The sequence below is a fragment of the Berghia stephanieae genome, chromosome 15, assembly GCF_034508935.2.
Source record: "Berghia stephanieae isolate SIO BIC M18660-M18661 chromosome 15, UCSD_Bste_1.3, whole genome shotgun sequence".
In the NCBI taxonomy this organism is placed as follows: domain Eukaryota; kingdom Metazoa; phylum Mollusca; class Gastropoda; order Nudibranchia; family Aeolidiidae; genus Berghia; species Berghia stephanieae.
Genome location: NC_088374.1, coordinates 23,809,211 through 23,831,618, shown reverse-complemented (window position 1 = coordinate 23,831,618; position 22,408 = coordinate 23,809,211). Strand labels below are relative to the sequence as shown.

The 22,408-nt window shown below is 37.8% G+C and overlaps 1 protein-coding gene across 1 annotated transcript in view; it reads right to left on the bottom strand.

The window, feature by feature from the left end:
- Positions 1 to 22,408, bottom strand: part of LOC144960584 (paired amphipathic helix protein Sin3a-like) — a 71,644-nt gene that overhangs the window by 22,111 nt on the left and 27,125 nt on the right. The window contains 10 exon segments of the mRNA XM_078893805.1: positions 3,154 to 3,311; positions 5,579 to 5,695; positions 7,210 to 7,307; positions 8,684 to 8,814; positions 11,715 to 11,833; positions 12,125 to 12,205; positions 13,916 to 14,104; positions 17,191 to 17,352; positions 20,266 to 20,352; positions 21,138 to 21,375. Coding sequence (XP_078749931.1) covers positions 3,154 to 3,311; positions 5,579 to 5,695; positions 7,210 to 7,307; positions 8,684 to 8,814; positions 11,715 to 11,833; positions 12,125 to 12,205; positions 13,916 to 14,104; positions 17,191 to 17,352; positions 20,266 to 20,352; positions 21,138 to 21,375 — 1,380 coding nt within the window.

The following is a 22,408-nucleotide window of genomic DNA, read 5'->3' as shown; positions in this document are numbered from 1 at the left end:
AAGAAGTTGTCCAAAAAAATATTCAAACTCTTCCATAAAAGGATCTAGCCATTGAAATGAAAAAAAAAATTTTAAAATATAGAGCAACTACAACCTGGATACAACGTCTCTAGGTTCAAATCCTTTTCTTGATAATTTTTTTGTTTGTTTGTTGCTTTAGGTCTCTTCCAACACAATTGAGGTTATATGAGAGACCGCTGAAACAAAAAAACAAGCAATCTAACAAAAATAGTACAAATGTAAATCAAAATCATAACCTAAAGATATCATAAGCTAAATTATAAATAACCAAGAACAAACAGGCAGAAGATTTACAGAAAAAAAAATATCCCCTGTCAAAAATACAATCACAAACCAAAGAAGCAGGATAGGCTAGTAAAGAGAAGAAGAAAAGACATCACTATCGGATCGTACACCCATGCGAACATCATAGGTATATGATTCAAGGGTGATGCTCCCATCCAAGCACCCGCTTTTCTTGATAACAGACATTCTACACATTATTGGCATTGTAGGGAGCGAAAAGACGAATGGAGCTTTGGACGAAGTGAGCGGAGTCTTCCTCTCTCTCACAAATCATGAACTGATAACAACAACAAGCTAAGACCTCTGATCAAACTTTTCTCTTTTATTGTCATTCAAGTTTCATTAAATTACAGTAAAATTACTTTAAACCGAAAGAAGCTAAACCGAAAAATACCTTAAACCGCAAAGAATTTAATAAATTGTACGAGTTTCTTCATTATCTTTGTACTAATTCTTACGATGAACCGAAATACTTCTAAGCAGGACTTTCTTTAAACCGAAACAACTTGAGAGCACCTTCCCTTTTTCTCTCTATATTTTTCTTCAAAAATTCGGGAAGGAGGCCACACGTAATAATGCCCGGCAATGTTAAACAGAGCGTAAGTATAAGATGAGGGTGATGGGTAGGCAAACACTTCAATCACTGCACTTGGGTTTGGCCAACACCACAATCGCACAGACTGGAAAAGGAAGACAGTGGGTGACTGACAGGCGAAAAATGAGGAAAGAGGGGGAGTTGGGGTGTAGAATAACGCAAGCGCTTTGGAACTGACTGGATTTTCAACACGACGATAAGGAGGGGGGGGGGGGGGGGGGTAGACAACTTACCATTGAAATGCCATTTCATTTCCACTTTGTTTAAATGCGTGTGTGAAGGGGGGGGGGGGGGGGGGGGGAGGTTCTATGTAATTAGGCCTTTGAACCTAATGGCTTTTCAACAAAAGAGGGATGTGTAGTAGACAGCTTAGCATTGACACGCCTTTTCATTTCCATTTCACTTCACCTCTGAGTAGTTGCGCATCATTCATTATCAATTATCGCACAAGAACTTTCGATCTTATTTTAGCTTTGCTTTTACTAAAAGTTGTCTAAAAGAAAGCACTGTGCATACACGTTTGAGTTTAAAATCAAAATACTATGTGAAGTCGAAAAAAAAGTTGATCAAGACGGAGATATGTAGATTACACAGCATCCCGAACTAACTCTTTCAACAATTTTGAATTGAAAACGAAAACCCCCAAAAATATTTTTAAACACACAAAATTTTTTTTTTTAAACTAATGGTTACGAAGATGGCATTTATTCAACAACTCCATTTAAGGGGAAACCCATGATACGATTAAATGAGCAAATTCCTTAAATAGTTACTACCCTTGAAAAACATTGCAACACGGGAACTTACTTTAAACCAAAATGTCTTTAAACCGAAATGGTTTAGAAGGTCCCCAAAATTTCGGTTTAAAGTAATTCTACTGTACTATCGTTTGTGTTTAATCATTTTGTTCTTAAGTTATTTCGAGATCCTATAGCATATTTGGATTCTGACTTGGATCTTATAACTCATTTCATACTTACTTCAGAACGGCCAACTTTTCAAAGAGCTGAAACGGGGCACCCTAATGCACAATACCGTCATGATTCAAAACAGCAGTATGTTTGGACTATTATTTTTTTTTTTTTTTTACAATAACTACTATGTTACTAGTGTGCATCTTGTGTGAGTGTGTCTATGTCAATATTGTATTGTTATAAATGTGTAACCAAATGACAAATTGCCACTTTTTTGGGGACAATAAAGATATATTATTATTATTATTATTATTATTATTATTATTATTATATAATATTATCTAGATTTAGAGCTTTTTCTACTATTAGTTTGAGCCCGAAACATTAAAGGTTTGGTATTTTGTTCTTTTGTTATCAAAAGACGTCTAACTTCTATGTCATGGCACAAGACCGAAGGGCTAGAGCTCAGGTGGTCGCTGGTTCGGATAAGTAAGTAAGTAAGTAAGATCTATTGTTATATTCAATATTTGTACATGACTTTTTACAGTCCACAGCTTCTAGTGGCTAAGTATTCACCTAGAAATTTTTCTAGATAATATTGTATTTGTAACCATCAAAACCAGTTTGATGATAATAGTCTGTAGGTGCACACAAATGAATCTGGCAACATGACAGCCAAATGGCAATTCAATTCAATTCCCAACGTCAAATAGTAACCCACCATTACACCCTTGCATGTTTTATGAATAATCATTTGAATCAACGGGTGGTAGAATTACCCTTATTTCAAGAAAGGTCTGCAAGTTACGTGTGGCTATGCGGTCTAGTGGTATGACACTCGCTTTCGCACCGGAAGGTCCTGGATTCGAGTCTTGCTCAGCACATAGTTGATTCCTTGGAAAAGGCTCTTTACTCACATTCTCTCACCGTACTCAGGTGTAAAATGAGTATCTGGCTGTTAACAGCGTTGTCTCTGTCCGAAAAAGATTGTAATATCGCCTAACAGGCGTCATGTCTCATCCTACATGTTAAGTGTTGCTGTTGGCCAGGGACCCCTTGTAAAGCAATTTGAGCACGTTTAGAGGATATCATAAATTTTAAACTATTTAACATGGACTGTACGGAACAAGGGTAGCATGTCTGACTGGTAATCAGAAGATCTGAAGTTCGATCCCCAGTTGAGGACGACATATTTTTTTTATGATGGTTTATTTTATTTTCTTCTATTTTTCTTTCTTGCTTTGTCTGGCACCTTTTCATACACACTTGTTCAGATCTAGACCCCAAACCATTTCTTTTTTATTCTTCTAAGAAAAGATTTTTTTTTTTTAAACCTACCTGGCTATGGAATTCCTATTGACACATTCGGAAGTCCCTCCTAGAGTGTTGTCTAGCTTGTACTTGGCACCTTCGTCCTGGGACATCCGGTTCATCTTCTTGAGGACAGCCTCCAGGGACTTGATGGTGGAATAGTTACTCTCTATCACATAATCCAACTGTGGAAGACAGAAGATCGTTTTTGTTTGTTTTTAAGGGTTTTACCGCACTGGCAACACAGTTAAGTTAGGTCATATCAGCGCCAGTAAAAAGGAAGAAAATTTTAATAAGGCCACAATTATCCAAACTCTGTATTTTTTTCCCCTTCAATTTAACTCTCTCCTTACCGATCATTTTCAGTATTTTCCCAAAATGGCCGGCTTACCCAGCATAAAAAATTGATTCTTTAAACTCAAAAAAGCTCACTACAAAACAACATTATGTTCTTATTAATCAAACAAAGATCATTATTCAAAGTTTGTGATGTAGAAAATATGAATAAGAAAAACGGTTTTACAGCAATGGCAACACAGTTAGGTCATATCAGCGCCAGTAAAAAAGGAAGAAAATTGGATAGTAAACACATTCTAGAGGTACAATTAAAGGAACTTGAGGAAAAAGTAAGATAAAGAGGAATTAGTTCAAACAGGGAGTAGATGTAGATTCCAAGAGCTCACTATCAGCGTACTCAATTTGAGATCATCTTAAAGTTTCATCCAGACCTGCCAACTTGAAATGTAAAAAAATCTTAGTTTTCAGAGAGAAGAAATAGAAGTCACTATAATTAACTTTACAAATTAATATTTTACATTTATCAGTATTAAATATGCCTTCAAAACCCTGAATAGATGCTTTGTGGCACCAACGTTTTCTTTTCATCACAATGTAATGAATCAAAAATGTCTATTTATTTCTATTGTTGAAGCCAAAAATTCGTATTTTTACCATTTTTTCGTACTAGTTGGCAGGTCTGCTCATCCATACACCAGCATAAGATCCCACTAAGGAGGAATACACTCAAATGTTTAACTATTCATTTGACTGTTTCCCTCCCAGCCAAGGACCCCCGACCAGGATCAGGACAAAACAAAGTAATCTCATTCCATGACAAAGACAGAAAGCAAACTGAAAATCAGACAGAGGGGGATAGAAGACACAGCAAGTGCCTCCCTGCCCACTGTGGGAGGAGTTCCTCTCTGTAATTGTAAAATTAACACAAGCTTAAAATAATAATCAATTAGAAAAAAAAAAAAAACTAAATGAAACTTTATTTTTTTCACTGTGGTCATGTGGTCTAGTGGTATGACACTCGCCATCAGATTGGAAGGTCCACTGCTTGAGTCTTGCTCTTAGCAATGCAGTGTTAACTCACTCAATCCTAGAGATTTTTGCAACTTTTCAAAATTGGAAGAAATGTATTAAAAATGAGCATGTTACATAGATATCTAGTTTTATTCAACTTTCATTAACATGCAAAAACTAAAAACACTCGCTTAGATACTGCGCCTATATTTTGTCCCAGAAAAATAAAATAAATAGTCATGGGGTAAAAGTAACAAGGGTAAAATACGGATATAGTCGGTGTTAGGGTTGAGTGAGTTAAGACCTGGAAAAGGCTCTTTACTCACATTCTCTAACCTTGCACAAATGTGCTCAAATAGAATTTGATTTTAACCATTCACATTATCTCTTAAAAATTCAAAATAAATTGTAGATTCAAATATAGAGAGGCAAGAGCTTAAAAAAAACCCAAACTAAAAACTTTTACTTCCAGTTTAGAGATACAAACAGCGCCTATGTTGTCTAGTGGTATGACACTCCCTTTCGGATCGGAAGGTCCTGGGTTCAAGCCTCGCTCAGCGCATAATTGAGTCCTTGGAGAAGGTTCTTTACTCACATTCTCTCACCGTACTCAGGTGTAAAATGAGTACCTGGCTGTTAACAGCGTTGTCTCTGTCCAAAAAATTGTAATATCGCCTAACAGACGTCATGTCATGTCCTTCATGTTAAATGTTGCTGTAGGGTCTATCCCAAGGGAAGACTGGAATAACCTAGGCATCAGCCGCAGTGCAGCACAGCAAAGTGAGCTAGGACGAACGAGGTGACTTGCTCGAAGCCACACAACGAGGCAGGTAGTCAAACCCAGTACCTTTTGGGTACGAAGCAAAGACCGTACCGCTGAGCCACACTGCTCCCTAATTGATATTGAGCTTTATAAATGCTCTATTTTTTGGGGGGTTTTCTGTATCTGTATGGTTGGCACTGAAGAAACCAATGGTCTGGTTGTATTACAGCGGCGTCCTCATTGAGCGCGGGCCCATGTCAGTCGGGCCTTGAAATCGTTTAGGTGTTGTGCCATGATGACCAGTTCATCCAGCCCATTCCACTCCTAGATAGTTCTAGTTTTTTTTTCTTCTTAAGTTCTTTTAAATCCGCCGCTACTCACCTCAAACCTCTCATCCTCACACTTGTAAATGTTCTCTTCGTACTGAGTCTTCCTGGATGTGACAAAGGAAGAGTCCTCGGACCACGTGGGAAAAGAGACCCAAGTATCATTCAGGACCTGTTGACATTCAGAAAAAGCAAAGCAGCAAATGACAAACACAGACAGACTTAATTATGTTTTGTTTTTGTTTTTAAGGGTTTTACGGCGCTTGCAACACATTTAGGTCATATCAGCGCCAGTAAAAAGGAAGAGAATGGAATAGTAAAAAGTTCTAAAGTTACAATTAAAGCACCCAAGTAAAGGTAAGAAAAAGGGGAACTGGGAACAAATAGGGATCAGATGTAGATTCCAAGAGCATACCACCAATGTACTTAGTTTGAGATCACCTATAAGTCTCATCCGGACACAAGCACAAATTCCAACAGAGAGGAACACACTCAAATGCTTACATTATACACTAAAAATGACAAATATAATAATACATAACAGAGAGATGATTTACAAGGAAAAAATATCATCTTCCAAAACAATAACTATGCATTTGACTGTTTCCCTCCCAGCCAAGACTCCAACCAGGGCAAGGACAAAATCAAGTAACCTCATTCCAAGACGAAGACAGAAAGCATGTTGGAAAACAGATATAAGGGGATAGAAGACACAGTATGGACCTCCCTGCCCGCTATGGGAGGTCAGGATCCCCACCCAGACAGACTTAATTACAGACCTGCCAACCCTCTCCAGATTCAATTGGGGAAATCAATGGTAGTTGTGGTAGTGGTAGTGATGATGATGGTGTGGTGGTGGTGGTGGTTTTTTTTCTCCAGACCGGAGTTTTTTCCGGTGTAACCAGAGTTTTGGCATCAATGGAAAATCCCTGATCTGGTTGCCCTGTACTTCCCTAACTCCAGATTACCGGTAGATTTTTCCTGATTAGAACTTCGTATTTTTATTATTTCTAAAAGGGAGTGTTCAACCCAGCAGTGAAAAGGTAGTTGAATCTGTTAGATTTGGCGGAAAGTACTTTGTGATAGACTAGTGACAAAGGAAGAGTCCTCCGAACATGTGGGAAAAGGGACCCAAGTATCATTCAGGTAAAAGCAGCAATGACAAAAATTACTTATTACAGACCTGCCAACCCTCTCCAGATTTGATTGGGAAATGAGACCTGCCAACCTTCCCAGAATGAAAAGTGTATTCTATGACCCTAAAAACTGTATTTTTTAGCAAAAAGTGTAATCGTACATCCTGGCAGGTCTGGGAAATTCCTGATCTGGTTGCCCTGCTGTTCCCTAACTCCAGATTACAGATAGATTTTCCCCCGATAAGACCAAAAACTATGCGGTGCCTAATTGAGTCAATAAATGGAGAGAAAGAAAACGGGAGTAACTATTTATTTATGAGTCACATTTACTCACTTTATCTTTCTCTCCATTTCCTGATAAGAGCTTCGTATTTTTTATTATTTCTAAAAGGGAGTGTTCATAAACATGCTGAATAACAACAATTGAGAAATATGACAATATAATTTAATTCCCATGATTCTCAAGGTCTACTAAAGAAAAAAAAAAAAAGAAATTCCATGTCATGATTAAATCTTTGTAGTTATTCTCGTATCTAATGTTGTGACTGACCTCTTTACAAAGAGCCGTCCTTCCAGAACATTTGGGAGGGACATACTTGGATGGAATACCTCGATAACTAGCACCATAACGCTTACAGGTATTGAAATCTGTGGAATGGAAAGAGGTGTCAGAAGATCATCAGGATAATTTTTTCGGTATAAACTTGACAATTATCAGTAGGAATTGGTGGGAAAAGAGGAAAGGGGGGGGGGGTATTGGTAAAATGGATAGGGCATATTAGCAGTATTACTGTGCGGCTGTGTGGTCTAGTGGTATAACACTCGCTTTCGGATCGGAAGGTCCTGGGTTCGAGCCTCACTCGGCGCATAGTTGAGTCCTTGGAGAAGGCTCTTTACTCATATTCTCTCACCGCACTCAGGTGTAAAATGAGTACCTGGCCGTTAACAGCGTTGCCTCTGTCCGAAAAAATTATAACACCACCTAACAGACGTCATGTCCCGTCCTAAATGTTAAATATTGCTGTTGGCCAGAGACCCCTTGTAAAGCGATTTAAGCACATTTAGTGGATATTGTGCTATATAAAAGCTCAATTTTCAAATTATTTTTTTTACTGAGGGGTCTTACATATGAGACTTGAGCGGTTATGAGTGGAGGACTAGTGTTATGAAACTTGCCTTTGGACCCAAGGTCCAGGGTTCGAGTCTCACTCTGAGCGGTGCATAGTTGAGTCCTTGGAAAAGGTTTTTTTAGTTACATTCTTTCACCATAATAAGGTGTTAAAAAAAGAAGTACCTGGCCATTTACGTCCTTCTCTGTGTCAGAAATAAAAAATATTTGAAATCTCGCCTAACAGGAATCATGTCTCATCCCACATATTAAGTATAGCTTTTGGCCAGGGATGCCTTGCAAAGCAATTTGAAAAAAAAAAGGATTACTAACAGGCAACTGGTACTGTATGAAATGGAAATATGGTTCCATATGGCCTACATAGGAAATAAATTAAACATCGTGAAGCACATTGAGCATGGTACATCCATGGAAAAGAGCTATATAAATGTTTATATTTATTTATTCATTTATTTTACAGCTCTTGGTGAAAATGGCTAGCTAGATTAACTCGTTCGGCGCCATTGGCCACACTGTGCGGCCAAAGCAGAATCTGTTCTACTGGCCAATGATTGCATAGTGCAGCCGGTCTTGAAAGCCAAAAATAGTAATGTAATCCAATCCTACTTTCTATAAAAGTACTATAAATTGAAAAAATGGTATCATTTCTTTCATCATAACATTCAATTGGCCCTAGGGGGGTATTTTAATTGAGACTTTGTGCTGAATGCTGCCTCAATCAGGTGTCAGCCATTTTGTGACGGAAATACGAATATAGCGTCATCAGTGCTGAAAGAGTTCATATTAATATTTACGATAAATGGGAGGGGAGAGGGGGGGGGGGTATATTTATGATACGATAGAGTGATACAGTTGGTTAAGGATGATTAAAATTGAGTGGGGTGACATGTCTTACCAATCTCCATGGCCAGGTCTCCAGTTAATCGCTCCTTGGTGGCAGCATTGTGTGGTACTGGTTCCACTCCCCCTCCTTGTTCATTCATCCCGAGCAGATCTTTGAACTCTCTGTACAGATCTGGGAACTTCCTGTAGTAGTCCACGAGTGGACAGGGGGGGGGGGGGGGGGAAGATGAGTGTTTGAATGAGTACTTGTATGCGCTTGGCTAAGAACCTCACAACATTTTCCATCCGGAAGTTTTACCGACCGACACACAAAACGTATATGTAACCTTGAACGTTTATAGTCTGGATAATACAGTTTAGTGAGAAGTACTCATAAATGCAGATGGCAAAAAGCAATAACATATAAAATACCTGAATGGCGTCAACTTCATACTATCAAAAGCAGAACTGCCTGCTTAAAAATCTTTTAAAATTGTATTTTTCGGAAGATAAAAATTGTTGTCACTATAGGTGACTTTAACTCACTCAATCCTAAAGATTTTTGCTATATTTCAAAATTGGAAAAAAATGTATAAAAAATAAGCATGAGGAGAGATAGTTTTATTCAACTATCATAAACATGTAAAAATGAAAAACATAGCTTTGATACTACGCCTATAATTTGTCTCAGAAAATTTTTTTATCAATAGGAATGGGGTAAAAGTAACCCGGTTAAACAACGGATATAGTCGGTGTTAGGGTTGAGTGAGTTAAAAATCAACAATTTACCATCACTAGGATTAAATAACACTTCTAAAATCCTTAAAACTATGTAGTCTGGCATCAACTTTCATTTTCAATAAGTTTTAACGACTTGGAGAAGCTCATGAAGTCATGAAATTGGAGGCAAAATTTCGTCATTCTACAAACCTAAGCTGATTGTAAAGGATATTGTAAAGAGTATCAGTACAAAAAAAGGACACCTAACAGGTGACTGGTACTGCATGAAATGGAAATGTGATTCATTCCATGTGTGACCCAACGTCTCAAAACGGCATTATGTCGGGATGGACCAGATGCTAAAAAGTCAAATTAACGTTAACCTGGTCAAAAATATGAAACGTTGGTATTTAGTACAGTAAAATATGATATTCCCTCTCGTCTATAAAGCAAATAAACTCGACTTAAGCATGATATTTCTGGATACAAATTCCATTTTCAGCATCTTAATCATCCCGACTTAATACCATTTTGAGACGAAGGGTCACATATGACCTGCTGGGGGAAAATAAATAAATAAAACATTGTAAAGTGAAGTGTAAGCATGATAAATCCATGAAAATGTGCTATATAAATGTTACAGTCAATGACATAATCAGTTGGATAGTTGAAAACGTTTGAATTGAGATAGTGAAAGTTCATATTTATATTTATTTTATTTCTGCAATCACTTTTCAGGGTCCTATTCATCCAGACAAAATACTGTTTTGAGATAGTGAGTCCCACATATATCCATTTTACAAAAGATGGAGAGGAACAGTTTTGCATCCTCCTCCTCCTCGTCATCATCAACACAGTGTTCAGACCTGCCAACCCTTCATATTCTAAAAGTGGAATCAGAAGGTCAGAAAATAGGAATTTGAGACAGAAAATAGGAATTTAATTTCTCAACAATGGATAATTATGTATAAAAAATGACCACCACATTTGTCACCTATCACATAAAGACAAGTCTTCTGGTCAGCTGGCAAAACTACATCAGATGTGTTAGGTAATGGAATGGGGAAGGGGGGAAGGTAATGGAATGGGGAAGGGGGGGAAGGTAATGGAATGGGGAAGGGGGGGGAAGGTAATGGAATGGGGAAGGGGGGGAAGGTAATGGAATGGGGAAGGGGGGGGGGGGGGGGGAGGTAATGGAATGGGGAAGGGGGGGAAGGTAATGGAATGGGGAAGGGGGGGGGGGAGGTAATGGAATGGGGAAGGGGGGGGGGAGGTAATGGAATGGGGAAGGGGGGGAAGGTAATGGAATGGGGAAGGGGGGGAAGGTAATGGAATGGGGAAGGGGGGGGGGGGGGGGGAAGGTAATGGAATGGGGAAGGGGGGGGAAGGTAATGGAATGGGGAAGGGGGGGAAGGTAATGGAATGGGGAAGGGGGGGAAGGTAATGGAATGGGGAAGGGGGGGAAGGTAATGGAATGGGGAAGGGGGGGAAGGTAATGGAATGGGGAAGGGGGGGAAGGTAATGGAATGGGGAAGGGGGGGGAAGGTAATGGAATGGGGAAGGGGGGAAGGTAATGGAATGGGGAAGGGGGGGGGGAAGGTAATGGAATGGGGAAGAGGGGGAAGGTAATGGAATGGGGAAGGGGGGGAAGGTAATGAAATGGGGAAGGGGGGGGAAGGTAATGGAATGGGGAAGGGGGGGGGGAAGGTAATGGAATGGGGAAGGGGGGAAGGTAATGGAATGGGGAAGGGGGGGGAAGGTAATGGAATGGGGAAGGGGGGGAAGGTAATGGAATGGGGAAGGGGGGGAAGGTAATGGAATGGGGAAGGGGGGGGGGGGGGGGGGGGGGGAAGGAGTGCAATTAATTTTCCTACTTAGCTCCCTTTTGGCAATCATTCAAATTAACATTCACTTTTTTAACTCCCTTTCATTTTTTTTCTTCTTACCATTATCATCCTTTTTTTGAAAATCGGAATTTTAGAGACAATGGCGGAATAGGACAAAAAGGAAGAGTGAAAATAGGAAATGATTCCGCCAAAAGCGGAAGGGTTGGCAGGTATGTAAATATCCATTTTACAGAAAACGGAGTTAACCGTTTTGCATCCTCCTCCTCCTCATCATAAAAATAAAATAAATAAAAAAAATTCCCTTTATTCATCCCCAAGGGGAAATCTGTCTTCAGGGTCTATTCCAAGGGAAGACTGGAATAACCCAGGCGTCAGCCACAGTGCAGCGCCGCAAAGTGAGCTAGGGCGAGGTGACTTGCTCAAGGCCACACAACGCAGCGGCGGGTGATCGAACTCGGTACATTTCGGGTAGGAAGCAAAGACCATACCGCTGAGCCACGCTGCCCCCCTGCTGATCATCACAGTGTTACTACTTACGTCAGAAAGAAGCCGACCAGAGTGACGAGCTCCGACTTGGTGACAATGTCTTGGTTGAAGAGGATGATGGAACGTAAGAAATTGTCATACACTTCCTGGTGACGCAGAGCTTTACGAACCTGAAGGTACACCAAATATAAAAAAGAAACCATTACTTTTTGAGGGAAGACTTTTTTTTAATAATGTATTTCCTAGCACATTTTTAGTGATAATTATGACAAAACAAGTATTTTTATCACTCTTGTTCATTTGTTTAGTTTTTTTTTTGTTTTGTTTTTTTTTACTGATGGTCAATGTGAAGCGCTTCGAAGCTTCGGCATAAGCGCTATATAAATGTACATTTATTATTATTATTATTTAATATTAATAAAAAAAAATTCCAAAAAAAAAAAAAAATACCAAAGGTTTACCTTATCAAAGAAGGCATATTCTGTCAGAGATCCTGTCTTACTGGCATCTGAGATGCTGAAATCTTTAGGGACACCTTTCTTCTGTGGATGACACAAGACAAACCATGAATAAAACAAAATTAATAAATATAATTCTCTTTACTCATCTCATAGGGGAAATTTGTCATTTATTAGGGTCTTTTCCAAGGGAAAACTAGAATCTAGTGCCACAAAGTGAGCTCAAGGCACACAGCGAGGTGGGCAGTCAAACTCAGTACCTTTCGAGTATGAAGCAAAGACTATACTGATGAGGCACACTGCTAATTATACTGGTTAGTTGTAGTAAAGAAATTGGATGGCATTTGCACAGGCAAGTTTCCTTCTGTCTTCTCTTTATTTGCAAACCACCTCTGGTGTATTGTCTTTACGTTTTAACATTTCAGGATGTGTATGACTGCTATAGGGGTGGATAGCACTATAATAGCCTGTTACTGTTATGTGTAAATGTTGCTGCTCGAAGCTCGAAGAAATAAATAATAACGTGAATTTGAATGTAAGCTTCAATTTGATTTCAAAAACAGATCAAATGAACGTTTCGAGTTTCCCCTTTATCAACAAAACAGGATGATTGAAACATCACAGATGAATGATTCATCTGTGGTGTTTCTTCAGTCATCCTATTTTGTTGATAAAGGGGAAACCCGAAACGGTCATTTGATCTGTTTTTGTAATCAAATTGAAGCTTACATTCAACTTCATGTTATTATTTATTACTGTTATGCAAAATTTGTAGAATTACAAAATTTTGATTTCGATTTCAGAACATCATGAGCATCTCCAAGTCATTAAAACTTATTTTAAAAAATGAAAGTTGATGCCAGGGTACATAATTTTAAGGATTTTGAAGTGTTCTTTGCTTGAATGTCAACCTCTTGAAGACCTGAGGTGCACGTTCCTCCCACCAAATCCAAGCATCAGTAACACACTTTATAGTCACCTGGAACAACTACAAAAGACGTCAACTTCTACGTCATGGCACAAGACCGAAGGGCTAGAGCTCAGGTGGTCGCTGGTTCGGATTATAAGTAAGTAAGTAAGAAGTGTTCTTTAATCATTGAGAGAGTAAATTGTGGATTTTTAAAGTTAACTATAGCGACTACAATTTCAGTCTCCAAATAATTACGAATTTTTTAATTTTCCAGTTGGCAGGTCTGAATGTAATGGATACGGCATCAAATAAAGACAAGTTTAAAAAAAAAAATTATTTTATCAAAATAGTGTAAAATAAACTTAAAAACTTAAAAACTTAAAAATTAACTATTTAACTCCCTTAGTGTAAAATAAAATTTAAAACTTAAAAATGAACTATTTAACTCCCTTAGTGTAAAATAAACTTAAAAACTTAAAAACTTAAAAATGAACTATTTAACTCCCTTCGTGTAAAATAAACTTAAAAACTTAAAAATTAACTCTATTTAACTCCCTTAGTGTAAAATAAACTTTAAAACTTTAAAACTTAAAAATTAACTATTTAACTCCCTTAGTGTAAAATAAACTTAAAACCTTTAAAAACTTAAAAATTAACTATTTAACTCCTTAGTGTAAAATAAACTTAAAACTTTAAAAACTTAAAATGAATATTAAATCCTTGTGTAAAATAAACTTAAAATTAAACTTAAATGAACTATTAACTCCCTTCGTGTAAAATAAACTTAAAAACTTAAAAACTTAAAAATTAACTTTTTAACTCCCTTAGTGTAAAATAAACTTTAAAACTTTAAAACTTAAAAATGAACTATTTAACTCCCTTACCTTAGGGGGAGGAGGGAATGATGAGATGGATGAAGAGGTGCTATTGTTGGACGGCCGTTTGACCCCTGACCCCGTCTTGCTTCCAGTATTCTTCCCGCTGGAGTACCCTGGCTTCTTCACCGTGGAGGAGTGGTCGTTGCGAACGCCCAGAGCGGAGTCCGCCTGATAATAGGGGTGGTGGGGATAAAACTGGGCATTTAAATCAACGAGTAAGTACTTGTTCCGATATCAGGGACAACTGCATATTGACAGAGATGCCAAGCTAGCCTTTTGAAAACCCATATTTTCAAGACCAAAAACCTGTATTTTAGGACAAAAACCTGTATTCACTGCGCCGTGCAGAAATCGATATCAGCGCGAACAATAGCAAGGCTAATTATCTCAAGAAATGACAGAAAGACACAAAGAAAATAAGTTCTGCATGAAAACACTTTTCGTGTTGTGATCGTAATTTCGTGGATTTTTCACTTCAACCAAATCCCGTATTTTTAATGATAAAACCGTATGCCCGTATTTCGGAAGAAAAGCCGTACAGAATACGGGAAACCCGTACTGGTTGGCATCTCTGTATTGATAGTGCATGACCAATAAAAAGAAAAAAAAGAAGAAAAAAACAACAACTGTGGCTTTGAGTTTTTGGTTGATGGCTTATGTTTTGTTTGTTTTTAGGTGTTTAACGGCGCTTTCGACACTATTAAGGTCATTTAAGCGCCCGTTTCTGTCTTTTATCAATTTTTATAGGCCTTGAGGGGGCATAGCTGCTCAAAACGTGTACTGTTGTTATAAAATCTTTATAAAATCATAATAGTTACATGTTTGTTATGTAAAAAATTTTATTTACAATTTCTGCAGTTCACATTCCTGCAGATACTTTAAAATTGTAAGCGGATCGACCGACTGGAACAGAGACTTCAAGTCCCTGTTTTCATAATGTTGTGACCTTATCTGTTCTAATTCTGTACATTCAATTAAAATATGGTGAACTGTGAGGTTGATGGCTTAGGCTAGCTCAATTTCTTAAGTTCTATGATCAAGAACATTTTTCAGGGATTGATTGAATAAGTCTATGGAAATGATAGGAGAGGGAATGTGAAAGTCAATGGGTCAAAAATTCCTATGGGGATGATGATGATGATCATGGGTGCAAGTAACTGGACCTCAAAAAGCCTGCAAGTCTACTATGACCAGACATATAATCTGAAAAAGCCTGCAAGATTCACTGTTCAAATTTAATAATATAACTATCACTTCCGGGTCACCGTAGCATCGTGATTCAAAAGTTTCGCTTAATCATATGGACGTACCCGACCCGATTGTTGGGACATAAGCAAAAAGCCGGCGACGTTTTTTTCGGTAATCCAATTGGCCGGCAGTAGCCTGCACTCTTGCACCCATGATGATGATGATGATGATGATGATGATGATGATGATGATGATGATGATGATGATGATGATGATGATGGTGGTGGTGGTGGTGGTGGTGGTGGTGGTGGTGGTGGTGGTGATGATGATGATGATGATGATGATGATGATGATGATGATGATGATGATGATGATGATGATGATGATGACGATGATGATGATGATGATGATGATATTCTGTCTTCAGTCTAGACTTGAAGAACTCAATAGTACGAGCACTCCTGGTAAAGACCGAGAGAGAATTCCAGATGGATAGTGCCGTGAGATGCACATTCCGAAAATTTTATTTTAGACATTTCTTTCTAAAGTAGTATGTTATGAGGAGTAGAGACCCTGATGTATCCTGTACTCTGATATCAATGAACTTAAGCATTGTGGTGCTAAGCCATGTATACATTTGAAAATTGATAGTTATGAAATTTTTAGATATTTCCAGTCAACTTTGACATGATAAATTTTTAAAAAGTCAGTCATTCTTTTTTTTTCTTTTTTCATTTCACTTTTTTTTTCTTATTATTTAAAACAAATTGTGGTCTAGTGGTATGACACTCGCTTTCGGATCGGAAGGTCCTGGTTCGAGCCTCGCGCTCGGCGCATAGCTGAGTCCTTGGAAAAGGCTCTTTACTCACCGTACTCAGGTGTAAAATGAGTACCTGGCCGTTAACAGCGTTGTCTTTGTCTGAAAAATTGTAATATCGCCTAACAGGCGTCATGTCCCATCCTACATGTTAAATGTTGCTGTTGACCTTTTAAAGCGCTTTGATCACATTTAGTGGATATTGCACTATATAAAGCTCAATCAATCCAAAAAAAAAAATTAACCTTAATAGTTTTGTCAGAAATTACTTTTAATCATTTTCTATAATTTATCCGATTGATTTTTATCAATTAACGTGGCAGGACATGCATGTAGTGCTGCCAACCCTTATCCATGTAAATGTGTACAATGAAGAGCCATATTGAGTAAGACTTTGGAAAAATGCTTACAATCCTGAGGAAAAAAAAACCCCAAAACATACATAACGACCTCTAATTCTGGTGATGGGTAATATCAAGGTATATAATTTGAATATGTATCAACATAGACAATTTGAATGGATTGAAGTTATTGTTATGCGCCTAGAGCTTTATTGTATAGAGGAGTGGGCGCAAAATAAATAAATTTCATTATTATTTTTATAAATCAGATATGACCCAGCAGGATAATATTTTATTGAACTCCCAATGTGAACTTCCGGGTCATATAACAAGTTTAAGTTTTAAGTACACTAAAAGACTATGATTTATTTTGATTTTTTTTTAAATTGTTAAAAAAGAAGAATTGAATAGATACGCAAGTATATGTATTTTCTACGTCAGGTTGAAGGTTGGCAGCACTGTAATAAAATATATCATCACATATAAAATCATTTATTCACCACAAGAAATGAAGTATGTTGGAAAGTGCCAGAAGACAATAGAGAATGTGTGTGTTGAACTCATGACCTCAAGAAGTCGGGGAGAGAGGGCTCTAGTTAGATTTGAAGCTACTTTTTATTTGGGGGTCGTGGATAGCTCATACAGTCGAGTCACAATCTCCCCAGCCAGGCGGAGTTGTTGTACCAGTAAGGTCACGGGTTCGAGCCCCCATAGCCACTGCGAAGTTTTTATTCTCTGTTGTCTTCTGGTACTTTCCTACTCACTTCATTTCTTGTTATTATCAACATAAGTGCCTGCTCCACTCAATTTTCTATATTCATCACACAAATATTAAGCAAAAGGTGAAAGACGCATTGTGAATAGAAAAAAACACACAAAAAAAAACAAGATTTTTTTTATTTATTTAAAAAAGAGAGTAAAAAAATTCAAATGACCTGACTCACAAAAGAGGCCACACTATAACTGGAGGCGCCATTGGCATCGGGCAGGAATTGGCCAAACTCTGCCAGGAGGTCTTCCTGGTGCTTGAACAGGTTGGCCACCTGCTGGTACACCTCAGACTCTGTCAGAGGTTTGCTGGGGCCAACTGTTAGACCCTGAGGATAGAAGAAAAAAAAATAATACTAGATAAATTCATCCAGAAAAAAAAAACAAAAAAAAAAAAACAAAAAAATTTTTTAACATTTTAAAACATGAAAGAAGCATAAATGAAATGAACTAACTCACAGTGGTTTACCAGCGGATCACTTAGTTGAGATGCTAGGTCAAGAGGTCACTACTCTCCTTCTCTTTACCTGCGCTCTGGCATGGCACGTGCCTGCAGTCAGTGAAGCGAGTAGTCTAATTGGTCTGATAAATAATGGCATAGCCAAGCCACAATTATCTTAAATGTAAATCTATATCACTCATGTTATAGATTGAAATCCCCCTCACACAGTGGACTAAATATCATAGATATCATCAGTATATTTCTTTCTCAGGAACACAGCAAAGTAGACTCACATTTTCACTACATTTATCATTTAAATCAAATGTTTCTGGAATCCCTACAACAACAATCAGACGTTGCAGTTTATTATTATTCACACTAGTACATAGTACAAACTGTCTACTTTCTGTTGCACAAATGTTAATTCAGTTCAATAAATATGTAACAAGTGTAGGGGTGGGGTATCAAATTTCACTGGGAATATCTAGCAGTCTATGAGATGTCTGGGCTATCGTGGGTGATGAATTTGGACCAGTTACACAATGTAAACAATGTCATAATCATTTCCTGGACTCCCTACTGACCATGGAACACTTTACTACACTGATTCTACAGTTTTGTCATTAAACGTTCCCACGAATATGGTAAAGGAGTGAAGAAGTCGTACTTATTGTAGTACAGGAACGTATATAATATATATATTATATATAATATTATATATATATATATATATATATATTATATATATATATATACACTCCCTCTGCAAGTAGCCCTACAATAATAGTTCTTAAAGACACATCTGTTACTGATTTAAGAAATATGAAATGAATGGGTTTGTTTCATTCATGTCTCTGTTGATTGGTGTGGGAAAGTTTTATTCACCAGCTGCACGACTTGTACATTGTGAATATTGAGAATAATGTCTGAATATCTGTTAATTCCTAGGAGGTGCCACTATTATTTTCTCTATCTTGGCTGTGTTTGAGTACCCACCCCCCCCCCCCCCCCCTCCCACTTCCCCTCTTCTTATTTTCCCCAGTCAAACTTGCCTTTGTGGAATACTATCTGTACTAACTGTTGATGTTATATCGTTGTTGTCAGTGGTATGAATTAGGTGTAGTGTGAATGTGATTCATTTCTCCTAGCCTGTCTTTTACGTGTTTATGTAATATGTGTGTATATGCAGGATGTATGGGTGTATGTATGTGTGTGTGTGTGAGAGAGAGAGAGAGAGAGAGAGAGAGAGAGAGAGAGAAGAGAAGAGAGAGAGAGAGAGAGAGAGAGAGAGAGAGAGAGAGAGAGAGAGAGAGAGAGAGAGAGAGAGAGAGAGAGAGAGAGAGAGAGAGAGAGAGAGAGGAATACCTTTTTCTATCATATTGCTTCTATTATCTACTACGCCACTGTGCTGGTGTTGTTGTTTGGTGTAATGACGGTGGTTTTGTTTCTATTTGTAATAGTGAAGTAAAACCTACACACAATATATATTGCTTTATATGTTCTTTCTCCATATCTTTTAAACACATTACAAAATACAAATGAAGAGAGCATACCAGATATCCAGCCCATTACATTTATGACCATTAAAAACGTAGTTAAAATGTGTTGAATCAGAAAATGAATGTTTTACTTTGTGTAATAATATTAAGACTGGACAAAGCATTAATTAGTTTCGGAATCCAACGTCTGATTTTAAAGATTTGAATTTTTTATTGTCCGCACATCAACAAAAATATTGTAAAATGGGAGGGATTTTAAATTGCTTATAAAACCTATCAGAATAATCACAATAAAACGAAAAAAGAACCAACATAACAAGTGAAAGTAGTACTGTCTGTTCCATAAGTTAATATCATTGTAATGTAAGTGGTCATCTAGATATGGTGTTATATTACATCACGAAAATGCAATACTTTGCGTCTTAACCCTCAAAAAGGGGAATCCCCGTCCAGGTAGCCACTTTTACAGCATGCAGCTGCTGTTGTCAGTCACTTGCTGGGTTCCAGCAGTATAACTAAGTGATCCGATTTTATGAAGAAATAAACAGCAGTGAACTAATGGCTGGGTGGTTCAGGCGTTTCGCACAAAAATGGAAGACCTGAAGTTTAGCCCTGCTATTTGCATCTCTTTTTTTTTCTTTTTTTCTTCCCTTGAGATAAGAAAGAGCTCCCTTGGCATTCCTGCATTGCAAGCTGATATGATTTGGATTATCTTTCACTCTCTTTTTGAGTCTAGAATTATATTTTCCAATGAAACAGTAACACACCACTTGCTTGAATGTCAACCTCTTGAAGACCTGAGATGCACATTCCTCCCACCAAATCCAAGCATCAGTAACACACTTTATAGTCACCTGGAACAACTACAAAAGACGTCTAACTTCTACGTCATGGCACAAGACCGAAGGGCTAGAGCTCAGGTGGTCGCTGGTTCGGATAAGTAAGTAAGTAAGTAAGAAGACATTCAACACCCCACGTGACATAAGTAAGATGTGCACAATTGAAAATCATTGATGATGTATGTGGTGGTGGTGGTGGTTGTAGTAGTAGAGAGGTAGTGATGATGATGTGGTGGTGGTTGTAGTAGTAGAGAGGTAGTGATGATGATGTGGTGGTGGTGGTTGTAGTAGTAAGAGAGGTAGTGATGATGTGGTGGTGGTGGTTGTAGTAGTAGAGAGGTAGTGATGATGATGTGGTGGTGGTTGTAGTAGTAGAGGTAGTGATGATGATGTGGTGGTGGTGGTGGTTGTAGTAGTAGAGGTAGTGATGATGATGTGGTGGTGCCATAGCACATTACTTACATCTCTGGTTAGTCTCTGTTCCTTCTGGTAGGTGTGAAGGATTTCCAAGAACTGTTTGTAGATGTCAGGTTGACCCTGAAATCGATTCTATCAAGAGGAAGCCAGGTATTAGTATAAAGTTAACAGATTTTATTTTTCTTAACCCATAAATAACAAGTGATACTAGGCTGCTAGAAGCTGTAAAGAGTAATAAACAAAAATGAATAGAACAGCTTCAAAAAATAACAAAATATACCATGCACGGAACGTTTCGTGCTCAAAACCCTTCTTCAGCCAACAAAAAAAACAAAAAAAAACCGACATAAATACAGTACTAAATTTCAGATAGATGACAAGAGATAATTTGTAGGTCTGCTCTGTAGCAAAATCTTGGACCGTTAATGTATTTATTTCTTTTGTTTTTTTTTTGTTGTTGACTGAAGAAGGGTTTAGAGCCCGAAACGTTCTGTGTTTGGTATTTTGTTGTTCTTGCGAAGCTGTTATATTCATTTTTGTTTATAAATAACTTATGCCAGGTATTAGTATAAAGTTAAAGATTTATTTTTTTTAAACCCATAAATAACTATGGTGTATAAGATACAGTTCTAGATTAAATAAAATCAACTCTTATAACTTATGTGGTTGTATTCTATATATAGATAGTATGCGCTTGGCTAAAAAGCTCATAACATTGCCATCTGGAAGTATAACGGACCAACACACAAAACTGTGTGTATCCATGAACGTTTATAGTCAGTTTAATACAGTTCAGTGAGCATTACTCATAAACGCGGATGGCAAAAAAACAATAACAAAGACCTGAGTGACGTCATCTTCGAATTATCTACAGTTATTGATTTCAAAATAATACTAATTGTCAAAATGAAATTTACCTTAATCTTGTTCACGTAGTTAATGGCGTGATTAAATTCAACCGGTTGACCTTGTTGTTGTTGTTGTTGCTGTTGTTGTTGTTGCTGTTGATGCTGCTGCTGCTGCTGCTGCTGGGCCTGATGTTGTTGTTGCTGTTGTTGCTGCTGCTGCTGTTGTTGTGCGACAGCGGCAGCCGCAGCCGCGGCAGCCGATGTGAGAGTAGCTGTGTTGTCTTGTCTTGGAGATTGGTGATACGACCTGCAGACCACGACAGAAATATATTATTCAATCCTTGATATGTAATAACATCCAAAATGTGCGTTATATGATTCAGTGTAAATGACACTCACCTTAGGATCGGAAGGTCTCAGGTTCAAAAATCTCGTTCTAAACAGCGCACAGTTGAGGCCTTGGTAAAAAGACTCTTCACTCGCATTCTCTCGCAGTACTCAGGAGTAAGATGAGTAACTGGCTATTAACAGCGTTGTCTTGGTCAGAAAAAAATTGTAATATCGCTTTAAAGGCGTCATGTCTTGCCCTACACATTAAGTGTTGCTTTGGCTTGGGACACCTTGCAAAGCGCTTTGAGCACATTTGGTGGATATTGCCCAAAGTCCAATATAAATGCTCTATAAAAAAATAAATAATTATGCTCGGATCATTTTAAGAAGAAGGCAATAGATCATACCACACCCGTTTTGTTGTCACTTCACTGGCCACATGCTGAATTAAAAATGTCAGCCAAATACAAAAATCATGCAAACTTCATGAGATGATAGGTATATGTTCTGTCATCCAAGTCAAAACACACACACTAAAAAAAAATGATTACCCCTAAAATAGAAACTGATTACCAAGTGCAGACCTGCCAACCTTCCCAGAATGAAAAGTGTATTCTATGATCCTAAAAAGTGTATTTTTTAGCAAAAAGTGTATTTTGTCCGCAAGTGCGCAAAATACAAAAAATTATATAAAAGCTAACATCACACCCAAATCAAAAATAAACTCCGATCTTCATCATTCAAACATTCGTTTGCAGCAATCACTAGTAATAACAAAATGATTGGTTTATCGAGAAACTAAAACTTAATGACCATTTTACATCAGTATAAGGCTCAGAAATTGCAATATCTAAGGATATTGCTTTCGAAACAATCAAAGAAATGACCAAAAGACCCCAAATATGTTGGTAGTATTGATGTTAGTGCCTGAAGAAGAGGAGGTGGTGGTTGTAGCGATGGTGCTCTAGTGGTGGTGGTGATGGAAGAAGTGATGTGGTGGTGGTGGTTGT